The sequence below is a fragment of the Opisthocomus hoazin genome, chromosome 1 (genome assembly GCF_030867145.1).
Source record: "Opisthocomus hoazin isolate bOpiHoa1 chromosome 1, bOpiHoa1.hap1, whole genome shotgun sequence".
Classification (NCBI taxonomy): domain Eukaryota; kingdom Metazoa; phylum Chordata; class Aves; order Opisthocomiformes; family Opisthocomidae; genus Opisthocomus; species Opisthocomus hoazin.
Genome location: NC_134414.1, coordinates 9,857,933 through 9,885,476, shown reverse-complemented (window position 1 = coordinate 9,885,476; position 27,544 = coordinate 9,857,933). Strand labels below are relative to the sequence as shown.

General features: G+C 43.8%; 2 protein-coding genes across 13 annotated transcripts in view; one reads left to right on the top strand and one right to left on the bottom strand.

Annotated features, from left to right (window-relative positions):
- Positions 1-19,329, bottom strand: part of DLG2 (discs large MAGUK scaffold protein 2) — a 1,094,951-nt gene extending 1,075,622 nt beyond the window's left edge. For 8 of the 9 annotated variants that reach the window (XM_075416588.1, XM_075416597.1, XM_075416619.1 and 5 more), the window contains exons 1-3: positions 19,163-19,328; positions 17,501-18,564; positions 457-588 (exon numbers count right to left, since the gene is read on the bottom strand). In XM_075416588.1, the coding sequence (XP_075272703.1) occupies positions 457-588; positions 17,501-17,519 (151 nt within the window). In that variant the 5' untranslated portion in view covers positions 17,520-18,564; positions 19,163-19,328. Of the gene's footprint in view, positions 1-456; positions 589-17,500; positions 18,565-19,162 lie in introns of all 9 variants that reach the window. The other variant, XM_075416649.1, reaches the window with a different exon arrangement.
- On the top strand, positions 19,256-27,544 carry LOC104327624 (transmembrane protein 126A). 4 transcript variants are annotated; one of them, XM_075417045.1, is made up of 5 exons: positions 19,256-19,400; positions 21,665-21,789; positions 25,369-25,562; positions 26,116-26,230; positions 27,277-27,544. In XM_075417045.1, exons 2-5 carry the CDS (start codon positions 21,674-21,676, stop codon positions 27,479-27,481), a joined length of 630 nt encoding a protein of 209 aa, XP_075273160.1. In that variant the 5' UTR covers positions 19,256-19,400; positions 21,665-21,673; the 3' UTR covers positions 27,482-27,544. The 4 variants fall into 4 exon arrangements, with proteins under 4 accessions (XP_075273160.1, XP_075273141.1, XP_075273169.1 ...); XM_075417026.1 differs by lacking the exon at positions 19,256-19,400 and adding an exon at positions 19,445-19,488; XM_075417054.1 differs by lacking the exon at positions 19,256-19,400 and adding an exon at positions 19,509-19,520.

The window sequence follows — 27,544 nt, the reverse complement described above, 5'->3', positions numbered from 1 at the left end:
TTTCTTGACTCATTTCCGAGTTTCTTTGGCTGACACTTTCACAAAAACATAATGCAAAAGACACAAAGATTTTACACGTTACTTGATGCCAGTGAAATCAATGAAACTTTGGCCATTTACCTGTGTGGAGATGGCTTCACCTTCAACTTTGCATAAACAGTTATCTCCTGCTCTGGTTCAGTGACTTCCGTTAAAGGAAAGCAGCAAGGGTTAGGGATAACCATTTGATGCCTTATCGTGCATGAGTTTTTTGTTACTCTTTCTTTCACTATAAATACGAAAATACCTTTGAAATATCAGGACAATGAGTTTCCCCACAGAGAACCTGGAAGGATCATCTCAACATCCTGTTCCATTATAACCACAAATTCAACAGTGACTGGTAAGAAAGTTACTAGCTCTGACCTAGCTCTGGCCTTCAAAGGCATATGTCTAGTATTAAATATCAGTACCTACCTAGAAGTGCCTGAAACAAGCTGCTCTTGAAGATGCCCATCACCTTTCTGATGGCTCTTTTCAGTTGTTGCTCCTCTGGCTTCTTTAGTTTTTTACAATATTCTTCCAGCAGCACTAAAGCTCGGTCAGTATCTAAAAATAAACAAGTACAAAGAAAGTCTTTCATTGGCTCTGGGAAGTATTCAGATGCTCAAATACTAACTTCACATTTCTAAAGGCATTGTTCACGCTTGTACGGAACATTTACAACAAATGCTTTTGCATTCTGTCGTTAGCTCTATGCCATGAGCAACCCAGGCAAAAGGGAGAGATAAAACCAACACCAGCACAGGAAGACGACTGCATGCCCAAGGTCTCCCTGCAAAGAGAAAACGATCTTTTGAATGGCACCTGTAACAAGTGTTCAACCTTCATTTTTCCAAAACCAGCTGGAAGCTATGGGGTTTGGACCAAAAATTACACTTTGCAGAAGCTACAAAATTATAGACAATAATTATTATGGATACCCTTGCAGGAAAACTAGCCTTAAAACACATTCAGAGAAGACACAAAAGTGTTTGCTTCTCATCTGCAGCATTCAATTCTCTGTTCTGTGAATAGCAAATCTGTATATGAAATGCAGATGTCCTAGAGCATAGTGGGGGGTTTTTTCTGCTCAGTCACTACATAAAATTGCTATCTACCTCTGGTAAGAATGAGACTTTGACAGCAGACTTTCATTCACGTGTTGGTTCAAACGTAGCAATCCAGCTTTTGTGTAAGAGCCCAGAGAAACAGAGCTCTATTTCTCCTGCTGCTATTATCCTCATGTAGTCATTTGCTAAGAGCACGCTTGACATACAAAATTGTATGAAATCCAAACATCATCACCTTACATATAAGAAAATAGAGGAAAATGGAGTATTGGCTGTTACCTTTCCTTCTCTCCATCCTAACTAGCTCACAGACACGTCCACACATGCATGTATATGACACTGCAATATCTGCACACACTTTTGTAATTGTATTGCCACCAAGTTTGTAATAAGATTTCCAAACAGTAAAAAAAGATACAAATATATAATTCTCGTGAAAGAAGTGCCTCAATCTAAATCTCTTACAGTAGAGTTCCATGCAAGCGTTGTCACCAGGAGAGGCTCAGACTCTTTAGTTAGATTAAACTCAATAAAGGACTGTAAAAAAGCTTGGAAAGGCAAAATAGACTGCTTTTATCATTCTTTTTTCTGAATAACTGAAAGAAAACTCCTTTTTCACTTTTCACTATATAAAAAATGATCGTCTTTGTTCATCCAAGGATCTTAAATGTGATCCCTGTAACGTGGGCCCTGTGGTGTGACAATTAGATGAGTTTACAGCAGGGGCAGAAACATGACTCGTATTCTGTAAATTGATAACACTCTCATAGTAAAAAGGGGAAATATTTAATCAATGAATAAAGTTTAAGAAAATACAACTTCTTTTCTTTCTCCTCACAGAAATTCTGGCTGATCACAAGCATTTAATCAGAGAAATGAAAAACATTCTGAATAAAAAGGAATGGTATTTAAATGTGTATATATATATGCACACACATACATAAAAAATATATGTATATATCCTATATATGAAGATTAGGGAGCATTTCATAGCAGTGTAGACATTTATACAACTAAGGAGCTCATACATATAACCTACAGCGAGAGATCAGCTCTTCTAAAGGTCTGTTCACACCACCTGGGCTGGGCTCCCACCACAGATCGGCCAAACAAAAAAAAAAGCACAGCCTCGAAACAAAGTACTCAGTCCAAGTGGGATACGGTTGGGATATTCCTAGTAAATGGCTGGGAATAAAGAACTAATTCTACACGTGAGCTCAGCTTCTTTTGCCTTGAAAACCTTAATCACGTCATACCTTTCACTGACCTCATGACAGTGATTCTATGATTCCACTGGGTCCAAGTGGGATATGGCTGGGATTTTCCCAGTAAATGGCTGTGAATAAAGAACTAATTCTACACGTGAGCTCAGCTTCTTTTGCCTTGAAAACCCTAATCACGTCACACCTTTCACTGACCTCATGACAGTGTCTGACCCACCTGTGCTTTCGTTTATGTACTGAGAGTTCTGGCTGACCTCAATAAAATAATTAGTTCATAACTTAAAGCAGGGGTTGGAATCAGCATTCACCTTCCCCCCAGTACAGACAGGCACACGCAATGAATACATGATTATTTATATTAAAGTGAAGCAGCACAGAGTGGTGGAAAACCACTGCAAAGTATCCGTCCAGTACTGAGGACAGGATACTTATTCACAAGTGGACTACCTGAGCAATGAGGAAAATGGGATTTGAAAACCTGTTCCACACCAGAGAGATGCCCTACCATTCCCTCCTCTTAGTCACCTGGTGAAGTGTGCTGACATCCTCTCCTTCATTAATCATTCCTTCCCTAAAGTGTATGGTTCTTATAAAAAAAGTAGCATCCTTTGGGGGTATGAGCAGAACTTTTCACTTTTATTATTGTTTTTCAATTCATCAAGATGAAAAAAGCCTACTTTTGGTTGACCCCAAAACAGTCCTAAACTCTACAAACTGAACAACCGGCAACAGAGCACAGTTCTAGTGTTAACTCTAAATCTTGGCTAAATCCCAGATCAAGTAATTATCTTCCTGCCTGATTTTCTTCTCTAGCTTTAACGGGATAATTAATTATTACTCCCTCCCCAAGCTCCTGCATGGAGTTGCAGTTTTTCCCGCACAATCACACTCGGTAGCAGTATATCTAGTTTTTCAAACAACCTGTGATGGGTTGCTTGTGCTGGGAAATCCAGTCACTCCCAGGCTGCCCTGCTTTTGCTGAAAGCCACCACTGATGTTCTGGTATCAACCGGAAACATATATTGACCAAGAGCATTTTAGCATGTCGGGGAGAGGGCTGTGTCACCACTGCTACTGGAGCACTCCTGAAAAACCAAGGGACTTATGGAGACTGTTCAAATATCCAGTCATTCTGGCACTAGACCAGGCTTTCAAAAAGCAAGTTGCAGCTTTTTTGATGAACTTTACCAATTATAAATCACTTGGGACCAGATCTGCATATGGATTTCACAGAATCACAGAAACACAGAATGGTAGGGGTTGGAAGGGACCTCTGTGGGTCATCTAGTCCAACCCCCCTGCCAAAGCAGGGTCACCTAGAGCAGGCTGCACAGGACCTTGTCCAGGTGGGTCTTGAATATCTCCAGAGAAGGAGACTCCACAACCTCCCTGGGCAGCCTGTTCCAGGGCTCTGTCACCCTCAGAGGGAAAAAGTTCTTCCTCATGTTCAGATGGAACTTCCTCTGCTTCATTTTGTTCCCATTGCCCCTTGTCCTGTTGCTGGGCACTACTGAAAAGAGTCTGACCCCATCCTCCTGACACCCACCCTTCAGATATTTGTAAGCATTTGTAAGGTCCCCTCGCAGCCTTCTCTTCTTCAGGCTAAACAAGCCCAGCTCCCTCAGCCTCTCCTCATAGGAGAGATGTTCCAGTCCCCTCACCATCCTCGTAGCCCTCCGCCGGACTCTTTCCAGATTTGTCTGTATTCAGCATGATGAGGCATAACCTGTTCTGCACTGCCACACAACATCCATACCTCTGCACAACAATCAAACAGACATATGAAATAACACAATAATATGGCATGTCTGAAGAATACTAAGTGCTCCCTCCAAGATGACCACCATCTTCAACTCCCAGTTATTTATACCCAAAGTAGATGGGGACATCCAGCACTTTGCCTTTTGGGGCTGTCTGACACCTACAAAGTTTAAATAATATTTGTCTGCAAGAACTGCCTGCCTGGACTGCAGCACAGCAGTCAAATAAGAACCATATCCCCTGTCATCACCGTATGTATGGGATTACAATATCCAATGGAGCACGCGGTTAATTTTTAGCAGCCAAAATAAGTTCAGTACCTCACAGTCAGAGTATACCACCAATGCAATCAAAAAATCTTTGTTCTATGGTACCACTATTCTTCAGCGCTAATACCAAAATCAAATTCAAGCAAGACCACAGATCTACTGAACAGACACTTTAATATTCCAAGTTGTGGACCTCTGTGTTGATCCTGAGTGGGTCCTTTGTCTGCTAACAAGAGACCACTGAATAGCCACTATCGCCTGTGCCCCATGAGGTCCACTGGACATCGTTCTAGTTTTTCTTACCGTTTCTTTGTATACTATGACAGTAGTTTTAAATTGATCCTACTGGCATTGAAAGGTTACTTTGACAAGAACCATTCAGAAGGTACAGTCCTACAAAACTCACATAGGTTCTAGACAGTATGCGCATTACTGTTTTGTGTAAATAAATTATACTCAAGAAATTATTTAATTTTTCTTTCACAGAATGAGTCTCTGCTTAATGTAATTTATTGATCTATCTAAGAATCAAAAGAAGACAAATCCTTCCCTCGGAGTTATTATTCTAGATGAGATCATTAGAGAATAATCCACACTTCATAGACCCCACACTTTACAGAAACACTTCTATGTAATGCACATTTTTAAAGCTCCGTAAGTAAACAGCTATACAACAGAACCAAAAAATCTTTGCGGCAATGCTTATACATCTGATGCAACAAATAATAAAATTTTATAGAAAATGCATTGTGAATACTCAAGTTATATTTTAACAAAACATAGCTTCAGTATATCTTACAGGGAAAAAGTTTTCCAGCAATATTGTCAACAAGAAATGAAGCCGTACATACAAGCAGGTACAGAGTAATGTGTATTATGTATCAGGAGAAATTAAATCCTCACCAATCAACAATTGTTTCTTAAAGCATTCATCTTAAAATGTAAGCTACACATATGAAAGACTATATGTCATAATTACAAATATTTAAAAGCAAGAAAGTAAATTCTGCAATTAATTTATTTTACCATCTACTTTGATAAAATGACATCAAAACTAATTCTACCTTATCTACTTCTCAGGGTCTGTATCCAAGATCTGGATGCCCCTTGCAATACCAACCAGTACCTTAAAGCCAAAGGATTCCCTTCCTCTTCTAGTTTACTGCTGGGTCTCTGCCGTGCTTCCATTTTTTGCAAGCACATTTTAGAATCACTGAAACTGCATACAAACAAGGAGACTCAGAAAAACTTGAGCTTCAGTTTTCAGGAGTGTAACAGGCAGGCACTCTTTTTGAGTACACGAACATGTTTAGGTGACTGGAAATTCTACGGGAGTTATGTACACAAAAACTGAGTTATGTGATTACATGGTGCAGGTGCACAGTGCTTGTGAGGACACCCATACAACTGCACGTAAATGCTGTAAAATCAGAATGTCATTATTTTAACTACACCTTCCACTGGTCTAAACAACTACGCAACTGCAGCACCACAGAGGAACAAGATCCATGGTGTCCTCTGAAATACTTGTACCTTAGTTTGACCCTGTAGACCCAATGCTCAACTATTTACTTAAGCAAAATACAAACACCCCTGTGAACTGCGCTTGCTTGAAGGCAGTAGGATTGGACTTCACTTACACGCCATTTGAGTACATCTAACTATACTTGGTGCAGCACCTGAAGTGTAGTACCCGTAGAGTTGAAGCACTGCAGCTCTGCTGGTGTGGAGACAGTTGTGTTGATTAAGAAGCCTTTGATACGTACTGTGCCTTCACATGGGATAGAGGATGACACAGCCGTGCCCTCACACAGCAGTTCACCCAACACGACGTCTATGGGAACAGCTATAGGATACAGGAAACAGTTTACCTTAATATCTCCCAGATGTTACTCAAACCATTTATCCTTTAGATGAACTAAATACATTAGATCTGAAGATCATTTAGGAATATCTATGAATTTCAACAATTAAATTGGAAAAGATTTGACTTGCAGGATTAACTGAAACTATATGAGAAAGATAAAACTGATTCAAAACCAGTCTCCAAGAAGCTCCATTTTCGTAACTCCTCAAACTACGGCATGCTGAATGATGACGACTCCAAACAAAGAAACAGATTATGGAAGCACCACATAATTCAGGCAGATTTTTCAAGCCCTTAGAGCTCCTTCTGGCCACAATAAAGCTGTATAGGTAGAACTCTATACGGACACGTATATAATACTGGCCAGGACTAAACACCGGTCTTGCAGACAAAGTGCTACGCTTTGGACACCCGCAAGTCCACTGAGAGCTGCTGCTGCTTTCCATAGGGGTATCACCCTGGCACCCACCTCCTGCTACAAAGCAAGGTATAGCAACATAGAGAGAAAAAAAGCAAATACAATTCCAAACTCAGCAACAACGGGAAACTTCTGCTTTGCACATGCAAGAAATGACAGTCAGCTGGTTAACAGTGCCCTACACCAGCCCAAGGTAGTATCAGGAAGCTACTGCCTCCCAGGGAACCCCAGATTTGCTCAGAAGCCTACAGGAGCCTGCTGCTAAGTTTAGGATCATATTTGCATTTCTTTTCTCTCATTGGCATCTGAGTTTGTGAATTAAAAGACTTTTGGGTTACAACAGTATGGAAAAATACTGACTTCAATGAAAATTACTATTGTTTCATCAGTGACGAGTGTTTAAAATTAGTTGAGCTCTAACCCTGAGCTGATAAGAGTAAGAGCTTTTTTATTTTTTTCATAGTTGTATCTGCTCCCTTTCCTTAAGAAGGATTTTGATTATTTTGTGACTTGTGAAGTCTGTGGCACAGGTGAGTTTTTAAAGAAAAACAGGCCAACACATTTCAGGAGAGCCTTTCCAGCTTTTGGACAACCAGAACTAGGAAAATGTAGGGCACTAAAGCTGGAAAAGGCATGAAGAATGGGGGAGGAAAAATGCAGCAGTCAAAATAGAAGTGAGAAACGAAATTGGAGCACCAGGAAAGAGAGCAAAGACATTTTCTCAGTGAACTTTGATAACTTTAGAAGAAAAGGATCTCACAAACTATGACTTCACACCTTCATGTAGACAACCATTGACAAAAGAGCAAGAGGTCTGAGCAAACACTGCTCCCTGCCTCAACTGTGTTAAGATCTTTTGATTTGATCCTCTGCCCTGGAAACCACAAAAAATTCAAATGAGTTGTTATTGTTCAACGGGAGTGGATGCACTATTTTATATGAAATTTCCAGGCAACCTGCCCTGGGACTGACCCAAGCCGAAGCCATTAGTAACTCATTTACCTTACTTAATCTTCACACACCACAGCAAACACCAACAAATAAATCCTGTTAGTACACAATGCTCTATACGCACACATGGGCTTTAAAACTCCTACATGAGACTGTATTTTAAAACCTGAAGTTTCTAAACTGGAGGTGTAAGCCAGCTAAATTTCAGAAAGAAACACAAGAAACAGTACACTAAGACAGCTGAGAAAAACACAAGCTGTAGGCTCCAATGCTTCAAAAGGCTTGAGAACTATTAGATAAATGACAATCATAAAATATCTACATATAAACATAAATATGAGATGCAAATTAATCTAGCAGATTGCACAGAGAGAGACAGGGAATATATGGCCCTGTACAAACCAGCAAGCTCTGAGTATCTCGGGCCCTTCATATCTGCAACAGGACTTCAATGAACTACCAAGAAAAGGCAACATATGGGTTACGCAACCCTGTAGGAAACATAAGGCATTACGTATGTGACAAACACCATCACCCAGTGTGATGAGCACTCACAACAAATAAGCAAAAGGGTTAAAAATAACAGCTCCTGAGAGTACATACGACACGTAAACCCACCTTCTGTCCTGCTAGGGAAAACAAGTAGACAGAAAAAGGGGGCTTTAATCATTTAAGGGATTACCAGGCAGGCTAATTTCTGTGGTTTGAGCTTTTAGGAACCAGATCAGCATACAGAGGAGACTGACACGTGGTCTGTGAAGATTAATCTTGGGCCAGTTGAAAGCTAAGGTTGTATTCCAAGCTGTCTTCCTCCTCTGTTAACTGTAAAAACAAGTGCAACATCCCTAAATTAACCTTAACCTTCTCTGCACAGACTGTTTCCCTGCAAAACACAAATTCAGGAACAGTTTAGTTGTGAAGTGCTGTTATTCTAGACTCTGATGCTGCTAGCAGACAAGAAATGGGCCAGATATTCTCTGAGAAGAACCGCTATGCAAGTACCACAGCAAATTTCACAGAACAAAGCAGTATTACCTGCTCAGGTATATTAAGGGGAAACCAGGCATCCAAATACCAAGGGAAACTGGACTGGAGTGAGGAGGACGGACAGCTCTGCACTGAACGGTGTTAACATGGAGTCGGCCAAGCAGCCAGCGCAGCGGCAGCAATCAACCGGCAGAAGCTGCACGGCAGTCTCTCGCTACAGAATATTGATTTGCGCAGACGATGCAACGAACAGGGCTAAGCGCTCTGCAAGCCAGATTGCTCCGAAGGGCAGGAGTTACGCGTCGATGTGTCAGCTGAATTCTCTGCGAAACAGAACCTGCAGACACACAGAGCCTGGAGGAGCACTGTTAGGTTTTCCGTCTACCTCCCTGCTGTGCAGGACCCAGGCTGACATTCCTCCCACAGGTGCCCGTCTAACTGCACTGGTAACCTCCTACAAAGCCCACAAGATCCCTCACCATCTGATTTTAGCGCTTGGAGGTTCTAGAGTTTTTTTCTGCTGTGTAATTTCCATCTTTTTTGTTATAAATCAGGACTACTACTTCTTGTCCTCCAGATGTTGACGTGGAAAGCAAACCACCACTACTCCCTTTATAGCCCCTTGTACACTGTGTGACATGTCACGCCCCTCCCTTGCTCAGTCGCCTTTTTCCCAGGCTAAACAGTTGCGGCCCCTGCAACTTTTGTACATGGTTTGCATTTTCAAAGCCTCTTGATTTCTTTTCTGGAATTAAATTTATCTGAAAGCACAATCTCTAAACTCTGGCTGAAAACCCAGTAATGCCACTGAACACTGACTGGTGGATGAAGCTGCACAGAAGCAGTGTCAGCTTTACGAAACACCACGCACCTACACAAATGACCAGGGAAGCGATGATAATAAAGAGAGTTCTGTTTTTGTTTGTTTGCTAAGAATCAGGTGTTTTGTCTTATTTACTATAAGGAAAACTGGTTCCTTAAGAAAAATTTCAGTTATCAGTGATGGTCAGCTGCAACGTAAGTTTGTCATCTAAGTATCTTCACACTTGATTTTACAGTGTGCAACCATACATCTACTCTGTTAACCTGCTACCTTTACATATTTTTTAGTTTTAAATACATTCCTTTAAACTTGACTAACTGTACTTACCCCAGGAACAGGGTAACTATATAAAGATCAGTACGTGACTGGCTCAGCATAGAATCACAAATTTCTCTCCAGCATTTCTGCTTACCAGCAAGCATCTTGAAAACCAAGCTGCATTCCCGCGTCAGTGCCCCACATGGGAATATCGGACCCCTCCAATCCCACAGATAGCCCTCCTCTACTCATCCCTTCCTGTAAACTACAATCAAACATTCAAAAAAAAAAAAAACCTTAGTATTTAGTGTATAATCTGTTCATCTTCTGTGTCATGCTTTACCATGATAAGGAAGAGTCCAGTTGCTTCTTCACTATCAGTGGGCCACTCCGGGACCTGGATTTTTCCTACCACATCATTTCTTTTCAGGGACCACAGAAGGGCTTTCGCGACTGCCAGTATCAGCTGCTCACCCCACCAGGGCCATTCCATTTTTACAGTGAGCTCTTTTTTCCCAGTCACGTTGAAGGTAATGTGGGGCCTGCCCGTTAGCAATCCTTTCTCTAATTTCTTGACCTGGCTACACAGACTGTTCGTGTCTCTGGCACTAGAGTGAGCAGATTCTGGGGCCCTGAGACTCCTTCTAAAACTACAGAAACCCTGCAAATGTAAATAGCTTCACCTGAACTTGCTGTTCCTGCCTTTCAAGTATCACAATGTCAAAATCTAGGTGTACAAACGCTAATATTAAACCAACAATGCAAGTATGAAGACAGAATGAAAATGAAGCCACAAACCCTCAGAATGATGTAGCACCAAATGCAAATCTCTTATTTATGCACCAGAATAAATGTAAATTGACTTCTTAACAGTGTAAAATTATCAAAGTGCCCTGCTTTGAAGAGCTTGCAATCTAATTGTATGGAATACACAAAGCTAGTGGAACTTGAGGTATAGTTACAAGAATAAAAGCCAGAAGTTATACACTTATTACAGCTGCTGTTTTGCGGGGGGGTTGGTTTGGGTTTTTTGAGGATTTTTTTGCTCTAAGAGAACATTCAACATCATGCCTCCAGGCACCAACAGAAAATGAATTCTACGTTTCGGACATTAAACAACTGAATCTGTAGATCCTCAAAGTTTGGTTTGGGGTTTGTTTCTGGTGGTTTTGTGGGGTTTTTTTAAGAGCACAGCTCAGCGGGCATCCAACTGCAAGGCAGTATTATTACAGTGCGCAGCACCGAGGACTGAACTGGAAGGTGACTTGAGTTATTCCACTACAGCATAATGCAATACAAGCCATACAGCCAGGGGAGAGAAGAGCATTGTAAAACATAAAATACTGGTTTCTGTTTGTAAAACCATAAATTGCCCAGATTCCCTCTTACCAGGAAACTCTACACGATTCAATTCCCTGATGAATGTGTTTTGAGGAAAGCACTGACCTCTTTATCCCCAAAACGAAGAAAGACTTAAGGACATTTGCACTAACTTGTCCCGGCAAAGAGAATTTAGTGCCACCGAAACCTCCTCTGGACCACAGCCATTAGAAAGCAAACGGTTTCTTAACATATTTTGTATGCTGGTTACTACTGTCATCACCCATAGGGCCAAGGTAGCTTCATTGGCTATTTCTGGGATGAATACAGCAAGAGAAAACATGATCTTTATGTTTATAAAGATGATGTTTGGCACTGTTTTAATCTACAGTAAATACAAGAAGATACCACAGTGAAACAGACCATAAATAGTCTTCAGAAGCAAGAACCTGGTATGACCTGATCAAAATAAGCAAATCTGAGTCAAGCAGATTTTTCTCATTTTGCTGAAGCAAAGACTGCAAAATCATCTTTTACCACATTTTGCCACTAGTTACAAATTCAGCTTTTTCTCCATGGTCACCCTCTGACATCCAACTTGACCATCTGGAATAAATTCAGAAGGGAAGAAGAGAGGATTGAGAAGGAAAAAAATATGCTTACAGTGCAAGACACCATTACTTCCACTGAGTGCAACACGCATTTAGCCGGAATGGAGGAGAGGATGCACAGCTGCCTCTTGCGTCTGTATCAACACTCTGTTGCCTCCAGTTCTACTGACTAACAGTACAATAATTTATAACACTTTATTCCCCACAAATCTAATGAATAGTGTTAATTTATAGCACTCATAGAACACGCAGCATCAGCTCTCATAAACATCTCAGATAAGGAGATGGTTTTTCCACTAAAATTTATATGAGAGACGGAGACGTTGTCTAACTGAGGCAAGCGCGTTAGTGTGGTTACCATGTTACCTCTGTTGTCTAGGGGAGAGAGATGACAATTGCCAAGAAGACAATTCAGATCTTAATGCACCAGTACAGGCTTGGGGCGGACCTGCTGGAAAGCAGCTCTGTGGAGAGGGACCTGGGAGTGCTGGTGGACAACAAGATGACCATGAGCCAGCAGTGTGGCCTGCCTGCCAAGAAGGCCAATGGGATCCTGGGGTGCATGAAGAAGAGCGTGGCCAGCAGGTCAAGGGAGGTTCTCCTTCCCCTCTACTCTGCCCTAGTGAGGCCCCATCTGGAGTACTGCATCCAGTTCTGGGCTCCCCACTTCAAGAAAGATGAGGAGCTACTGGAGAGAGTCCAGAGGAGGGCTACGAGGATGATGAGGGGACTGGAGCATCGTCCTGTGAGGAAAGGCTGAGGGAGCTGGGCTTGTTCAGCCTGAAGAAGAGAAGGCTGAGAGAGGACCTAATAAATGCTTATAAATATCTGAAGGGTGGGTGTCAGGAGGATGGGGCCAGACTCTTTTCAGTGGTGCCCAGCAACAGGACAAGGGGCAACAGGCACAAACTGAAGCACGAGAAGTTCCATCTGAACATGAGGAAGAACTTCTTCCCTCTGAGGGTGACGGAGCCCTGGAACAGGCTGCCCAGAGAGGTTGTGGAGTCTCCTTCTCTGGAGATATTCAAAACCCGCCTGGACAAGGTCCTGTGCAGCTTGCTGTAGGTGACCCTGCTTCGGCAGGGGGGTTGGACTAGATGACCCACAGAGGTCCCTTCCAACCCCGAACATTCTGTGATTCTGTGATATTAGGTGGGTTACAATGCTGACCAAAGCAGCCCTCCAGGATGACAAGCTGAGCACTTTACACAGGTGAGGCAACTAAAATGGGATGAATCCACATTAAACATCTGACACATACCAGAACAATGATAAAACTGGAAAAAGAATATCAATTTCACTATTCCTAGTCCAGAGCACACTTGGCTTTGCGGCCTGCGTTTATATAACAAAGACTTGTTCTGTATAATGCCTGCTCCTATAGTCCTGATGTGTGCAAAATATATCAGTTCCTCACAGAGGAAACAATGTCTGTCTGGAAAAAGACTACTGCCATAAAAGCAGCTACACCTTTAAATCAAAGCTTTCTGGTGAAAGATGGCAAGTTTAGATAGAAATTTTCTGTCACTTGTTTGTTTCACTCTTGGAAAACTAAAACTCTTCTTTCCACAGTCTATACACATAACCTACAACTTTGCACTGCTCCCATTCAATTCACAGTAAAAAATGAGAGGTAGTTGAACAGAACTTCACATGAAAAATGTGGCCTTTTAGCCATGTACTTATTTGAGAATACTTATTCAGTAATTGAAAGGACAAAAAGCGTGTAATACCAATGACTTATCAGAAGTAAAAGGGAAACAAAAATCTCCAATATGTGCTGGATTTCCTGCTATACACTGTAAGGAGCTTACAACTACATTCACCAAGATTCTCCAGCACAAAAAGTTAGGCTCCTAAATTTAAATTTTATTATCTAAAAAGAAGTTTCCAGTTTAAAGACATTTAGGGCATGAAGAAATCCAATGCATTAATGGGAGCTAGCTTTGGTCCTTTATGAAATTTGCTTTAAAAGTTCCTGCTGAGTTGTTTTCAGACCCCTTCCCCTCAACAGACCAGCCACATAAAAGTCAGCATTACCACTACAAAATCTGGCATTTCACAAAGCGTATCTGTCCGGTTCTTCTAAATGGCACAGAAGTAGCCCACATGGGATCAGACTTCAGACTTTTTAATTCTTGACATTGGCGTGCTTAATAAAACACGTCCTTGAAAGCATTTCTTTACGTAAGAGGTACGATGAAAAAAACTATTCCATGACAATGAGAATCAGCATGCCTTTCTAAACCGGCTACAAAGTGGAGCGAGTCAAGACGGTATCAAGGTTCATCTTTGTTTCATCTGGCTAAAGACACAATCCCTCCCACTCTCAGAGACAGAATGCGGGATGAGGGCTGTATAAATCCCAACATTCAAGTATCTCTTACTACCTAGACACAGCTCAACGTGTAAAGATGATGACAGCATTAGTCTAGCAGCACACGTGCAGCCATCTCCATGTGAATCACAAACAGCGCTCCAAAACTGGAATCTGCTCTCCATTACAGAGGAGCATGGATCTAATTAGTTCCTTCCGTCACTGTGAAAGACATGAATGAATTACAGTAACATTTTATACTCTTAACTGTTCCGTAGATGAATCCAAAATATATGCAATTACAAATCTAAATATAGTCCCTTACAGTTAACAAAAATCAGCTCAGCTAAGTAACTCAGGGAGGGAGGGAGGGAGCGAAGACATCTAAAACCACACAAAAACCTGACTTCACTTAGCAATTTGACTTCAGGTCTTCTGTATGGTAGGACTCTTTGAAGTGAAGCTTTCCTCAAGAAGTTCCATCAATTTGTTATGAATAGTTGAATTCAAACATACCCCAGTTTGTTTGTGAAACTAAAATATAAGCAAAAGTAATTAATTTATTTCTCAAATTTGTTCATCCCATATCATCTCTAAATAGCACTGTCCAAACAAATAAATTTGTAACTAAAATCAAATGTCTGCTTTGAGTTCAAATTTTAAGTAGACTGAAGTGAAAGATGACCAAGCAAAAGCCAAATAGACGAGCCATTTGTTTAATGATGCAGCAATTGTGCAATAACCCATACAGTGTCTCGTCCCTTCTCTAAAAGGAGCACACTCAGCACCTGCAGGGTCCTCCATTCTCCTTTTCCAGCTTTGCACTTTTTTTTTTTTTTTTTTTTTTCTGAGATTGACAGCAAGCATGCCGACTCTGTGAATATTCTTGGGAATGTGGAGCTTTATTTCCCTCCAGAATGAAGTGAGAAAACAAAATCCTTTCACTCTAGCACACCAGGCAAGGGCAAACACATACTGACACAAACACGCTAAGGACCAGCAGCAAGACAGTTTTTCCACACCCGTAAGAAACCAATGCTTCCTCCAAGTTACGTGTCTTTAACTTAAACTGGATTTTTTCCTGACTAAACAGGCCTAGACTTTTAAAAGCAAGATGGCAGACGTCGTATCAAGCAGCAAGGTAAAGTGTTAATTAGGTCCAAAGCTATGTGAAATTTGAAGACCAGTACTGAATGCAAGAGCTCTTACAGAGGCAAGTTCTCAAAATGTGTTCACTGTTCTTTAGGAAGACCCAGAACCAGTCAATGCCAAAGAAAGCAGTGTTTGGTAACAACTTCCAGTGATAACCATCAGGATATTTTAAAACTTGCTTTTACAGGCTTCTCTGTCTCAGTACTGATTTTAGCAGAGTATTTTGAACAAATCCAAAACTGCAACACATAAAGAAGTGCTGAAAGGGAGAGAGATAATCCTGTCCTTAATACTGCTATTGAAATACATACTTTTGCACAGCCTAGAAGAGGGTATCCCACCAAGATTCCTGCAGATGGCATGGGAGGGAAAGACAGTTAGATATGAACTCTCAACTACATCAGACCAGAAAGGGAAAATAAATCATCACCAGAAATATGAAACTACCTAGACACAAAGTGCTGTCAAAAGCACAAAGCAAATAAATGGGGAAAAAAACCCCACATAAAACAGGGGAAAATCCCTTCAATCTCCCTAATATTCCTAGGAGTAACAGGGATTACTTGTAACGATAGCAATTTTTTTAAAAATGATAGCATGTTTTCAAGTTGCCAGCATGCTTTTAACTATGTTTAGAAAGTAAAAGTCTAATGCATGAACTAGACAAATCAAGTCATTCAAAATAATTATAAAGTTGCTGATTTCTAACATTTTTAATCCTGCAATTTACATGCTTAAATACATTGTTAACAATAACCTTTTGACACTCAAACACATTCACACTGACAACTTCCCTACACTGACTGATGTGACAGTTTAAAGTATTTCAAGGAGGATACATGGGTCTCTCAAGTTCATATTTTTAAATTGTCAAAATACACATCCTCACAAGACAGAAGAAGAAACTAAAGCCTTGATGTACATAAAGACTGACCCAGACTGTTTGAAACAAATGGGAAATCCACAGATTTTTAAGACCAGAAGGGACCGCTCTGACTGCCAATCTAACTTCCTGCACAAAGGAGCCCACAAAATTTCACCAAAAAATCCTGCAGCAAGTATTTTGAAACTGAATTACAGCTAAATATCTGGCCCAGAAACATCCTCAGTGTAAATCACCTAAATCAGGATTAAGACTTCAAATATGAAAAGATTGTCTTAGTTTTCCTTCTGCAAACAGCTAGAGTACACAAGCCTCACCAGTACATCAGGGTGACATGTTTACAGCACAGCAGGATGAATTATTAAGGGATGGTACTCCTCCACACATGTTCCCATCTTTACTACACATAATTGTAAGTAATTACATGAATAATAATACGAATCATTAAAATATTTCAGTTTTGAAAATTCATTTCTACACTGTCATCTCAAAACACAATCATAAAATCCCATTTATTGTTTTTTGTGCGAAAATAATTCTAGTAATCTGTGTGTTTTTATCATTATTTACATAGTAAACATTAACTCATTACTAATACTGAAGGGTTATTCCTACAAGGAAAAGAATCCATGGTCACATCGACCGTATCCCCATTTCTGTTGCGTTAACATTCACTTTCTGCTCCGTCCCTCAGGTTTTGGTACCATCAGATCCAGGGATGTATCAGATCCAGGGACATCTGGACAGATGAGCCAAATAGAAAAGGTTCACATGCCATTTATTCTACTAGCATATTCTGAAATTTTAAATTGGTGTCATATCTGCCAGGAACCAGAAATAACCTAAGGTCTACAAGTGTTTTCAGAGTAAGAATTTACCCTCATATATGCCCCAATACTTGTCTGAACGCTGGTAACAACATTTTCCAAAGCTGCTTCTATACTAGCTGTATCACAAACTTTAGGAGAGAAGGGACAAAACATCAGGCTGGTCATCTTTTCTTAAATGCTGCCATACTACAGTCACAAAGATAGCACTTTTATACCGTATTAAAGTACGGAAATCAAAGTTAGTTAAAATCACACTTAAAAAAAAATACATTCAAATTGCCTTAAAAACACAACTCTCACAACTTTTATTTAAAATTAGCCTTGAAATCTTTTCATTTATTTATGCTGCTACTGATGGCTGATGTTTATCCGCCAAACGTGAAGAATAGATAATAGACTAAACCTATGATCTTAAAATTCAATTCATTAGCGTTTGTAAGAGAGGCTTCTCACAAAACTAAATGCCAGGCTTTCCTCTTGATGTTTGTTCAAGATTTCTGACGGCTGATCTTTACAAAATTATTTGAGGCCAAATCTGTCATGACAAGTCTCAAAACATGGCATAAAAACACTTTTAAATATTATTCTTGTAAGTGTACAGATTTTTCTCCCATTTTCAGCGCAAAAGAAAAACAATTTCAATCCCCCATTAAAACACTTTTAATTTGAAATTGTAAGTACTAGAAATCAACAATCTAACAAAACGACGCAATACGAGATATGAAGCTTCATAGCCCACCTTTCTTCTTGACTGGCATTCTTCCTACTTCTGAATCTGGTTGCAAGCACTTATTTACAGGTATTAACGACGTACTACTGGAACACTCTGCGAGGTCAGGAACTGGCTATCTATTGCAAAACACTCCTACAGTTCAGTTAGGAAATGCAGCTTCAATCTTCATTTCTATCAATACTTGCTGTTTTCTTGTATTGGACTTCCGATGCTTCCCACAAATAAGAAAAAAAAGGGGGAAAAAAAGAAGCTTTTTGATTTTTTTAAGAGATGTTTTCAATTTCTTTAAAATATATTTGAATCTATAAAAATACAAGAGAAAATGTTCCTTGGCAATATAAAACCTTATTATAACTCCTCTTCTGGCAGCAAAGTTTGAAAATTAAAAGGTTTTATGTATTACAATTAAGGCACAGTCCATCTCTAGGCAGCCGTCTCAATACTCCACCTGTACATGCTCAAAAACATATTATTTGCAGGACAAAAACGCCCAAATAATCCAAATAAGGAGGAAGACAAAAACAATCCAAAGTGACTCTTTAAACTTCTTGCACTTCTTGAACGAATTTTGCTAGCTATGCATTAGGTGACTACCCAGCAGACTGAAAAGGTCCCTTTTTTCTCACCAGACAACAGCCTTCAAATATCACCCTCTTACCCAACAGAAGTCACCGGCCAGTCACTTTCATTTTTATTATCGGCAAGCCACCCAGCCTTACGGTCTTTAACGTCCCTCTGATCCTCCCATGTATTAAAAGAGAGGATTGAAAACCAGGAAAGCAATCCCTTGACCTGGAATCGTTAAAGTGACAGTGCTGCTGGCGGGGCACTTCGGCAAAGCAGACTGCTTTGTACCGGAGTCATTGGCTTCGCGCCATTTCTTCCCTTGCACGGCAGCCACCTCGCGAAAGAGGAATAAGGAGAGTTAGAAGAGCTTCACAAAAGGTTCGTTTTCAGAGATAACGAAATGTTAAGGAAACAAAATGCGAGCCATGAGATCAGTCCGGTTTCCCACTCAGAAGCGCAGCCGTCTGGCTTCAGCGGGAGCCTCTCTCTCTCCCCCCCTTTTTCTGGAAAACAACAAAAAGAGAGAAACAGAAACGGGATAGATTTTTCCTCATCTAGCTCGTTAAGAAAAAGTACGAAAGAGGGGGCCGAGCTCGCACGGCTTCCCTTCCCCGCCCGAGGAGCTGCCATGCACATGGCGGGGCTTTGCCTGGCACCGTCTCCTCAGGGCACGCCAAGAGGGTTTGTGAGGGGGGCGGCTCTGGTTTGCCCCTTGCTGGTCACTGTGGGGGCCCGCCCCGCCCCGCTGCGCTCCGGGCAGGGCCTCTCCCCTCCCGGCCCCGCAGGGAACGGGGCTGCTGCTTCCCGACGCGGGACGGGACGGAGAGGGCGGGCTTGGTCGGTGGAGGGCCGGGGCGGGGGGCGGGCGGGCCGCAAGAGCAGGGCCAGGTGTGAGGAGGAGGAAGAGGAGGAGGGTTTTCCCGTCTGGCTGCTGAGGGACAGGCAGGACCCGCGGGGATGGCGCTGGGGCGAAGCGGGGGGGAGCGGGGATGCGGGGGGGGACAGGCGGGAGAGGGGCGCCGGGCTGAGGGGAAGGGGCCGCGGGCAGCGCCCGGCGCTGAGGCCCGGGGAGGGGAGGGGGGGGGGGGGGGAGCGGGTTACCCCGAGGACGGGGCCTCCCGCCATGGGAGGCTCCTCGCTCCGCTAGGGGGAGTCCCCGCGTCCCGGCCGCCGGCTGCAGGGTCCCCGCTCAGCCCCGCCGCCATGGAGGAGCCGCCGCCCCTGGCAACGGGCACCAGGCCGGGCGCCGACCCCGCCGGCCAATCGCCAGCCGCCGTACTGGGTCGGCGGGGAGCGCCCAATCAAAGGTGCCCTCTGAAGCTTTGGGTCATGTGAGGGGGTAAGATGGCGGCGCCCATGGGGAAGGGGGCGGGAGGTGGGAGGAGCCATTTTGTCGGCGGCGGGGCCTTCGCGGCGGGAGCGGCTCGGTAAGGGGGGGAGGCGGCTCAAGGTCGTGCAGGTCGGAGCGGGGAGGCCGTGAGGGTGAAGGTGGTGCGGGGACGGCGCTGAGGGGGTTAACGGCGGTTGGTAACGGTCATTAACGGCTCTCGGTGGGGTGAGCCGCAGCCTCCCGGCGTGGGGGCTGCTGCCCCGAACCGGGCCCCGGCGGGGAGGGGACTCGGGGCCCTCCGGCTGCCTGACAGCGAGGGGGCGGGCGGGGAGGAGAGAGGCCCCGGGGCGCCGGCTTCGAGCTATGAAAGAAAATTCAGGTGGGTATGGCCGGCAGAGTAAGCGTGGGAAGCTTTTGTCGGGGGAGAAGCGTTTGGGTCACCGAATGCCGGGTTTAATCGCAGGGTGCTTGGGGGGGTTGGCCTCGGCTGGCTGCCGGACGCCCACCCAGCTGCTCGCCGTCCATCAGCAGGGCTGGGGGAGAAGGTGTGATGGGAGGCTCGGGAGTCGAGAGAAGGACGAGGAGGGATCACTCACCAGTTACCATCACAGGCAAAACAGACTCAGCTTGGGCAGAAAAAGGGAGTTTAATTCATCACCAGTCAGATCAGAGTAGGACAGTGAGAAACAAAACCAGATCTTCAGACACCTTCCCTCGCCCCTCCGTTCTTCCCGGGCTCAGCTTCACTCGCGTTTCTGTCCCTCCTCCCCCCAAGCAGTGCAGGGGGACGGGGAATGGGGGTTGCAGGCAGTTCATCACACGTTGTCTCAGCCGCTCCTTGTCCCTCAGGGGAAGACTCCTCACACTCTGCCCCTGCTCCAGTGTGAGGTCCCTCCCACGGGAGACAGTTCTCCCATGAACTGCTGCAGTGTGAGTCCTTGCCACGGGCTGCAGCTCTTCACGAACTGCCTGAGCATGGGTTCCTCCCACGGGGTGCAGTCCTTCAGGAACAGGCTGCTCCAGCGTGGGTCCCCCACGGGGTCACAAGCCCTGCCAGCAAACCTGCTCCAGCGTGGGCTCCTCTCTCCGTGGGTCCGCAGGTCCTGCCAGGAGCCTGCTCCAGTGCGGGCTCCCCACGGGGTCACAGCTTCCTTCAGGCATCCACCTGCTCTGGTGTGGGGTCCCTTCCACAGGCTGCAGGTGGAGATCTGCTCCACCATGGACCTCCATGGACTGCAGGGCGCAGCCTGCCTCACCATGGTCTGCTGCACAGGCTGCAGGAGAACCTCTGCTCTGTCTGCTGGAGCATGTCCTCACCCTCCTTCTTCACTGACCTTGGTGTCTGCAGCATTTTTTCTCTCACATATTGTTACTCCTCTCCAGCTGCTGCTGTGCAGCATTTCCGCCTGCCCCCCCCCCGCTTAACTGCATTATCCCAGAGGCACTACCACTGTTGCTGATGGGCGCAGCCTTGGCCAGTGGTGGGTCCATCTTGGAGCTGGCTGGTACTGGCTTTATCAGATATGGGGGAAGCTTCTTGCAGCTTCTGAGAGAAGCCACCCTTGTAGCCCCCCTGCTACCAAAACCTTTCACCATAAACAACTGTATGGTTTTTGCCTTGATACATGTCTCTGGCTAGAAGAACCGATAAAAAGCCTCCTTACATGAGGAATATAAAAGCAGAGTAGATATCTTCATGGTTTCTTTAAATTTTTACAAAATATGGGTTTATTTGTTTTTTTAGCCTTGCCATTCTCTTTGACAGATAGGTCAATTTAAACCTGGATTATTGCCAAAAGCCATTGTTTCGTTAGTGTCTTTGCTTGTGCTGCTGGCCTTAGAGATTGTTGTGATAGAAAGTGATCCAGCTGGAAAAAAACAAGTACGCTGCCCGTTGTTCCTCTGAGCAGTTTTGTCTCTGTGTTTCCTGATCCAAGCTGCTGTATGGCCTCAGGATTGGAGGTGCTTGGGCAGGAGTGTCTGGAGGGCGAGACCATCATTTTCATCACAGCGAGTACTTAAGTTGGCTTAGAGCAATTGTCAGTCCGCAGCTGCAACATCACTAAAGAAAGCAGTTTGTTAGGGTTCATGTAGTCATAAATATCATAGACTTCTGTAGCTGGATTGTGCCCTTTGCATCAGAAAACTCCAGCATGAAAAATAGGAAATGCATTTCTGATTGCACAGTAGCAAAAGAGTCTGAGTGTTTATTTGATACATACTGGGGCTGTGCAACTTTGATTACACTTGTTTGTTTGTTCCTTACGATGCAGGACTTCAAGATGGCAGGAAGAGAGTTTCTTGAACCAGATGCTCCGCAGCAAAGACTATATTTGGAAAAATTTAAGCGGATGGAAGTCATACAAAAGATTTTCAATGAGCTTCCTAAAGCAGATCAGTAAGTGCTGGTAAAATAAGTGAAGTGCATCAAACATTTCAAGTCTTTTGGAGGCTTTTCTTTCACCTTACTCTTGTGTTGCAAATCTTTCTTGCAGTTACAAAAATATATAATTGTGACGATGCTTATTGTTGTCCAGAATGGAAAACTTGTTTTGTGTTTTTTAAATATGGTCAGTTCACTGTTACCTCTGGTCCTGCTCAGCTGGTTTCTGGCACATGCTCCTCAATGCTTTAAGGTTCTGGGATGGCTGATCAGCCCTGACAGGCTCTGAGCATTCGTACAGTCCTGTGCTAGAGCTAATAAATTTTCTAGGAAACTGAAATGTTGGAGAGCAGAAGGCAGGTACCTTTGTGGTTCTGCAGGAGTCATCTGGCGTCCTACAGGGCTGGCCTGGGGCCAGAACTGAGAGAGCGTCAAGCTGCTAGTTCCTGCATTCCGTTTGGCACCGCTCCCCGTTGCAGGAAGGCGAGACTGAGGTGTCCAGGTGGTGGTGGACGCGTCAGCCAGCGTCGTGCAGGCTCACCAGCAGGGTTCTGTGCAGCACAAAAAGAGCTAAACGCCTTCTGGGCCTCACAAACCACCGCTTTGTGTTTTGTGATACTGCATTTCACTGCAAAACCTTACTGAACCTGAGCTGGTTCCGTAAGGAGCCGTTTGCATGTGTCTGTCATCTTGGGTAAATTCGGTATAAATAAGAGTAATAGGAAGCTGCTTTTTTTTTTGATAAGGCTAAATTGCTGGCTAAACAAGCTGCCGGTAGTAACACAGGGCCTCCCTCCCCACGCAGGTGAGAAAGCAACACCAAGGCTTTATCCCTCCTGTTGCAGTCAGCGGTGCAGCTTTGCGTGGGATCTGCTGTGCTCACATTCAGCTTAACAGCACTTCTCCTTCCCCAGAAGAGCTGGGGAGCTGAGGGGAAGGCAGGTACCTCAGTGGTGAGGTGGTAACGTCTTGATAGAAACTGTGGTACCTAGGGACTGCCGGGCTGTGGAGGGAAATAGCTGCCGGGCTGTGCCTTTATTTGAAACTACCCTGGCAGCACTTAAAAGTTTGTGGATCCACAGAGGAGGCTGCTAATGGCTGGAAGGACAAAGGAAGCATTCTGCAGTCAGACTGAGAGAGTTCCTATTCACCAGAGCTCTTGTTTTTAACACTAGGGAGCTAGTACTTAGACAAATAAACAAAAAAAAACCCACAACAACAAAAAAATAACAAAAACCCTGAACCCTTCCATCCTCCCTCTCTTGTGCAGTGTGGCAGTTCTGTACATCAGTAAGCCTGAGTAGATTCTGCTGGTCCTGGGTATATTAATTTGCTCTATTTTGGCTTCGTGAATATGCTGCTAAATCTTAATCTCAGTCTTCCACATTTATGTATATATATTTTGCTGGCTGTGACTGTAAACAGAATGGAATGGGTGGTTTGCAGGAACTACTCTGGGGACATTCTGTGAATAGCATCCAGTATTGGGAGCATGGTGACTTGAAAAGCAAATTTCTTTTTAAAACACAACACGAAACAAGAAACATAGCTGCTAACTAAGGGCAAGAAAGATATCTGACTAGTAAATTTTTTTTGCTATATAAGATCAGAATTGAATTGTTAGTAGCTTATTTTCAGGTTTGAAAATCTGGTATATGCCCAAGAATGAAAGTATTTTCCTATTCAAAATGAGAAATAGCTGGTGTCGTTGATATCAGATGTTTTTAATGTTTTAAGTTTTGCAGAATTAGCATCTACATCTCTGAAGGCTTGTTTGTATGGTTTGTCAGTGCTTAATGTTACTCTGAGCATTAAAATGTTGAAGACTGTTAGTGGATTTTTAAAAAAAACCTGTATTTTAATTGCTAAATGGTTTAGAGATTGTCACATTTGATAATTTTGGAAATAAATATGACATTTGGCCTAGCATAAATTTTGTGACCGGTTAAGCAGTTGGTTTTCTTTGGGGCTTTAGTGGTAAATCCAACTTATGACGCATTTTTAAAATACACTTTTAACATAATAATATTGGCAGAGCCTCAGAATCGGAGTGCCTTCCAGTTCATTGCTTTGCCTGGCAATAGTTATCGTTCCGGGAATTTTAGATTTGTGGAAACCTAAAGCAAGGAGTTGTTTCCACTAATCAACGGGTTATGCCCGGTATGACGCTATAGGTAATGCACGGCTTCCTTCTGCGAGTCAAGTGCAGTAAGTCATACGCTGTTCACCAGGCTTGTGAAGCTGGCACGCCTTTTCATTCCCTCTCTGGCGTTACCTGCTGCGATGGAATGTACTCACGTGGAAGCTGTTTGACAAGATATTAAATACTGACTGTCTCTAAGATATTAAATGCTGACTGTCTTTGACCAGACTTCATTCTGTTCTGCCTTCACCGTATTACAGATTGCAACAGGAGTAGCTGCTCTAAACCGTGCATTAAAAACACGACAGATAACAGGATCCAGTCCCTCTGTTACCGAGGGAAAAACAGAAGCTCCAGTTCTGCAAACCAGCACGTTGGGCTTCTGTAGCCTTTAACTAGCATAACCTCCTAGCAAGGTGGGACCTTAAATTCACATGTCCTGTGCACAGAAGGCAGGCTTACAGCCCGTCAGCCTGCAGGATGACTGCAAACGGCCTGCCAGCAGCTGCCGGCGTCGGTATTGGAGAGAGTCCAGCACAGGGCTGCGAGGATGATGAGGGGACTGGAGCATCTCTTCTATGAGGAAAGGCTGAGGGAGCTGGGCTTGTTCAGCCTGGAGAAGGCTGAGAGGGGACCTTACAAATATCTGAAGGGTGGGTGTCAGGAGGATGGGGCCAGACTCTTTTCAGTGGTGCTCAGTGACAGGACAAGGGGCAATGGGCACAAACTGAAGCAGAGGAAGTTCTGTCTGAACATGAGGAAGAACTTCTTCCCTCTGAGGGTGACGGAGCCCTGGAACAGGCTGCCCAGGGAGGTTGTGGAGTCTCCTTCTCTGGAGATATTCAAGACCCACCTGGACAAGATCCTGTGCAGCCTGCTGTAGGTGACCCTGCTTTGGCAGGGGGGTTGGACTAGATGACCCACAGAGGTCCCTTCCAACCCCTACCATTCTGTGATTCTGTATTGCAGGTCTCAGTTGCCGTAGTTGTCCCACCTGATCTTTTCTGTAAGCTCTTATGTTGAAACTAAATCTGTACTTTGGGGTAAGCAGGCTAGAAGCAAGGCTGATTACAGGAGCTAGCTATGATTTTTTATATATATATATGGTTTTGGTTTTGTTTTTTAAATATCTTAGGAAAGATTCTCCCTAGAAACATACTGATTAGGAGAGCAAATTTCATGAAATTTCCATTATATAAAATAAAAAATTCTGTAGAAAAGTCTTCTCAGCCTTTCTGTCACTTCATTCTTGAGGTGTGTGTAAACTCAGGCATACAGCAAAGAATGCTGTACTGGTTGCTTTGGAAAGTAGTTACTCTCCATTTTGCACCAGCGAGAGATTTACATCTCTTACCTCTTGTTGCAGGATATTCAGAAGTGAATTGTTGCACTGAGTAAACCAAACTTTTTTACAGTTCTCAATTGCTGAAGCGACTTTCCTTCTCTCGCAGGAACCTTTGTAATCACGGATCGTACTTCCTCGCAGCAAACTCAAGCTTATGTGGCTTGGCCGCAAATAATTTCTTCAGGAACATCCTGCACATCAGAAGGGCTTTCATGCTCTCTGCTGTGCCAATGGCTGTTGTTCCGTTCCTTTCAACAGCAGCAGTTTACGAAGTTTTTGTGCGTGAGCCTTTATTTTCAGGTAAAAACCTCATTATTCCTTGTTTTCAAAAAGGCTTTGCTTTCTGTGCACAGCGTAACGCTCGAGGAGCTTTTTCTCTTGGCAGAACGGTGGTCTTGAACTGTTGTGGGCTTGCAAAACCTCAGTTTGTAAAGTAGGGTTTGAAAACCAGGTTATCTAATGCATTGGACAGCACCAAGTTCTTGAAGACAAGTGAGAAAGGAGATACGTATGTGTATTTATACGTTTATAAAAAAATTCTGTTACGCATCGCTGATTTTTAGTATTTTTCACTCAAAGCCATGTAAAAGTGACTGCGGCAGAGCAGTTCAGTCTCCCCCATCTGTATGATTTCATTTGAACATCAACTTGAGAGTGATAAATTCTTCATGGATTGGAGTGAGAGGGATTTGTTTTCTTTTGCAAACGGAAGAGTCCTCCTTCTGAAATTTCCGTACCTGTGCAGCTTGGCCATTGCTGTCAAGCGCCTGTTCCCATGTCGTTGCATGCAGCTTTGAAGTTGATGTGGTGGAGCTGTGTGGATATTGACGGTGAAATATTGTGTGTCGTGCAGGTGAGCTAAGCTGTGAGGTCTGCGCTGTGGTCAGAGGAGGACTGATAGGGGCTGTCGTGGGTGGGTTCTACCCCGTTTTCCTGGCTCTCCCCATGAACGCAAGCCTTGCCGCCAGGTACGTCTCGTTAACCTGCAATGAGTGAAATGCATTTAGAATCAGATCATAGAATCGTAGAACGGTAGGGGTTGGAAGGGACCTTGAAGATCATCTGGTTCCACCCCCCTGCCATGAGCAGGGACATCTTCCACCAGACCAGGTTGCTCAGAGCTCCATTCAACCTGGCCTTGAGCACTGCCAGGGAGGGGGCATCCACAGATTCTCTGGGCAACCTGGGCCAGTGTTTCACCGCCCTCATTGGGAAGAATTCCTTCCTAATATCTAATCTAAATCTGCCCTCTTTTAGTTTACAGCCATTCCCCCTTGTCCTATCACCACACACCCTTGTGAAAAGTCCCTCTCCATCCTTCCTGTAGGTAGGATGGAGTACCTTCAGGTACTGGCAGCCTGCTCTAAGGTCACCCCGCAGCCTTCTCTTCTCCAGGCTGAACAGCCCCAACTCTCTTAGCCTGTCCTTATAGGAGAGGTACTCCAGCCCTCTGATCATCTTCATGGCCCATTTGTTGGTCAGATCTTCAGTTCTCAGAGTAATTCTGTGGATTTATAGTCTGCACACACCCATCTTCTTGTAGGCTTTTAGTACGTGGGAGGGGATTTGTTTAAGGTCACCTAATGACAAAGCACAGTTAGTAAGAGCTACACCAAGGCTCCAAAGTGAAACAAGGTCTGCAAACTGAGACACTGTAAAGCACTTGGCTTCAGCTGGAACCTTGCAAGCTACCCACGATGGTGTGTGAAATGCCGCGTGGTGAAGGCGGCTGCGTGGTGCCGTTTGGGTGGGCAGCATTACCAATCACAGGCAGGTTAACACTGGGCAGCGGGTCTGAGCACGGTGAGGGGACGGCGAGACGTCAGGAACGTGCTCAGGATGGGTCATAGCATTTATACAGAGAGCCCGGTACCACCAGGGGAATTTAACTTAGGAGAGGAAGAAGAGAATGAATATCCACCTAAATATTTTTAATGACTTCAATGTTAAATATTGATGGTTAAACTGGATGGAAAAAAGAAAGTGAGTTTCTACCACTGTTTATGTTATTCAGGTACTCTTCATCTCCCTTGCCAGGGAAGGAAAACGTGTTACGCTTCTGGCTCACAACTGCTCAGCCGGTCTTTAGAAAGATGAGTTTGGGTGTACTTGTACAGGTTCTAACTGGATTGTATCTTGCCACTAAGCATCACGGAATATATGTCAAAATACTGCAGCACATGAACGCCAGCAGGGATCCTGAAGAGTTACAAGGATGAAGTTAAGCAACTTTTCAATTGCCTTGGATAAGTAACTGTAATAAACAAAGAAAGCAGTTGTTG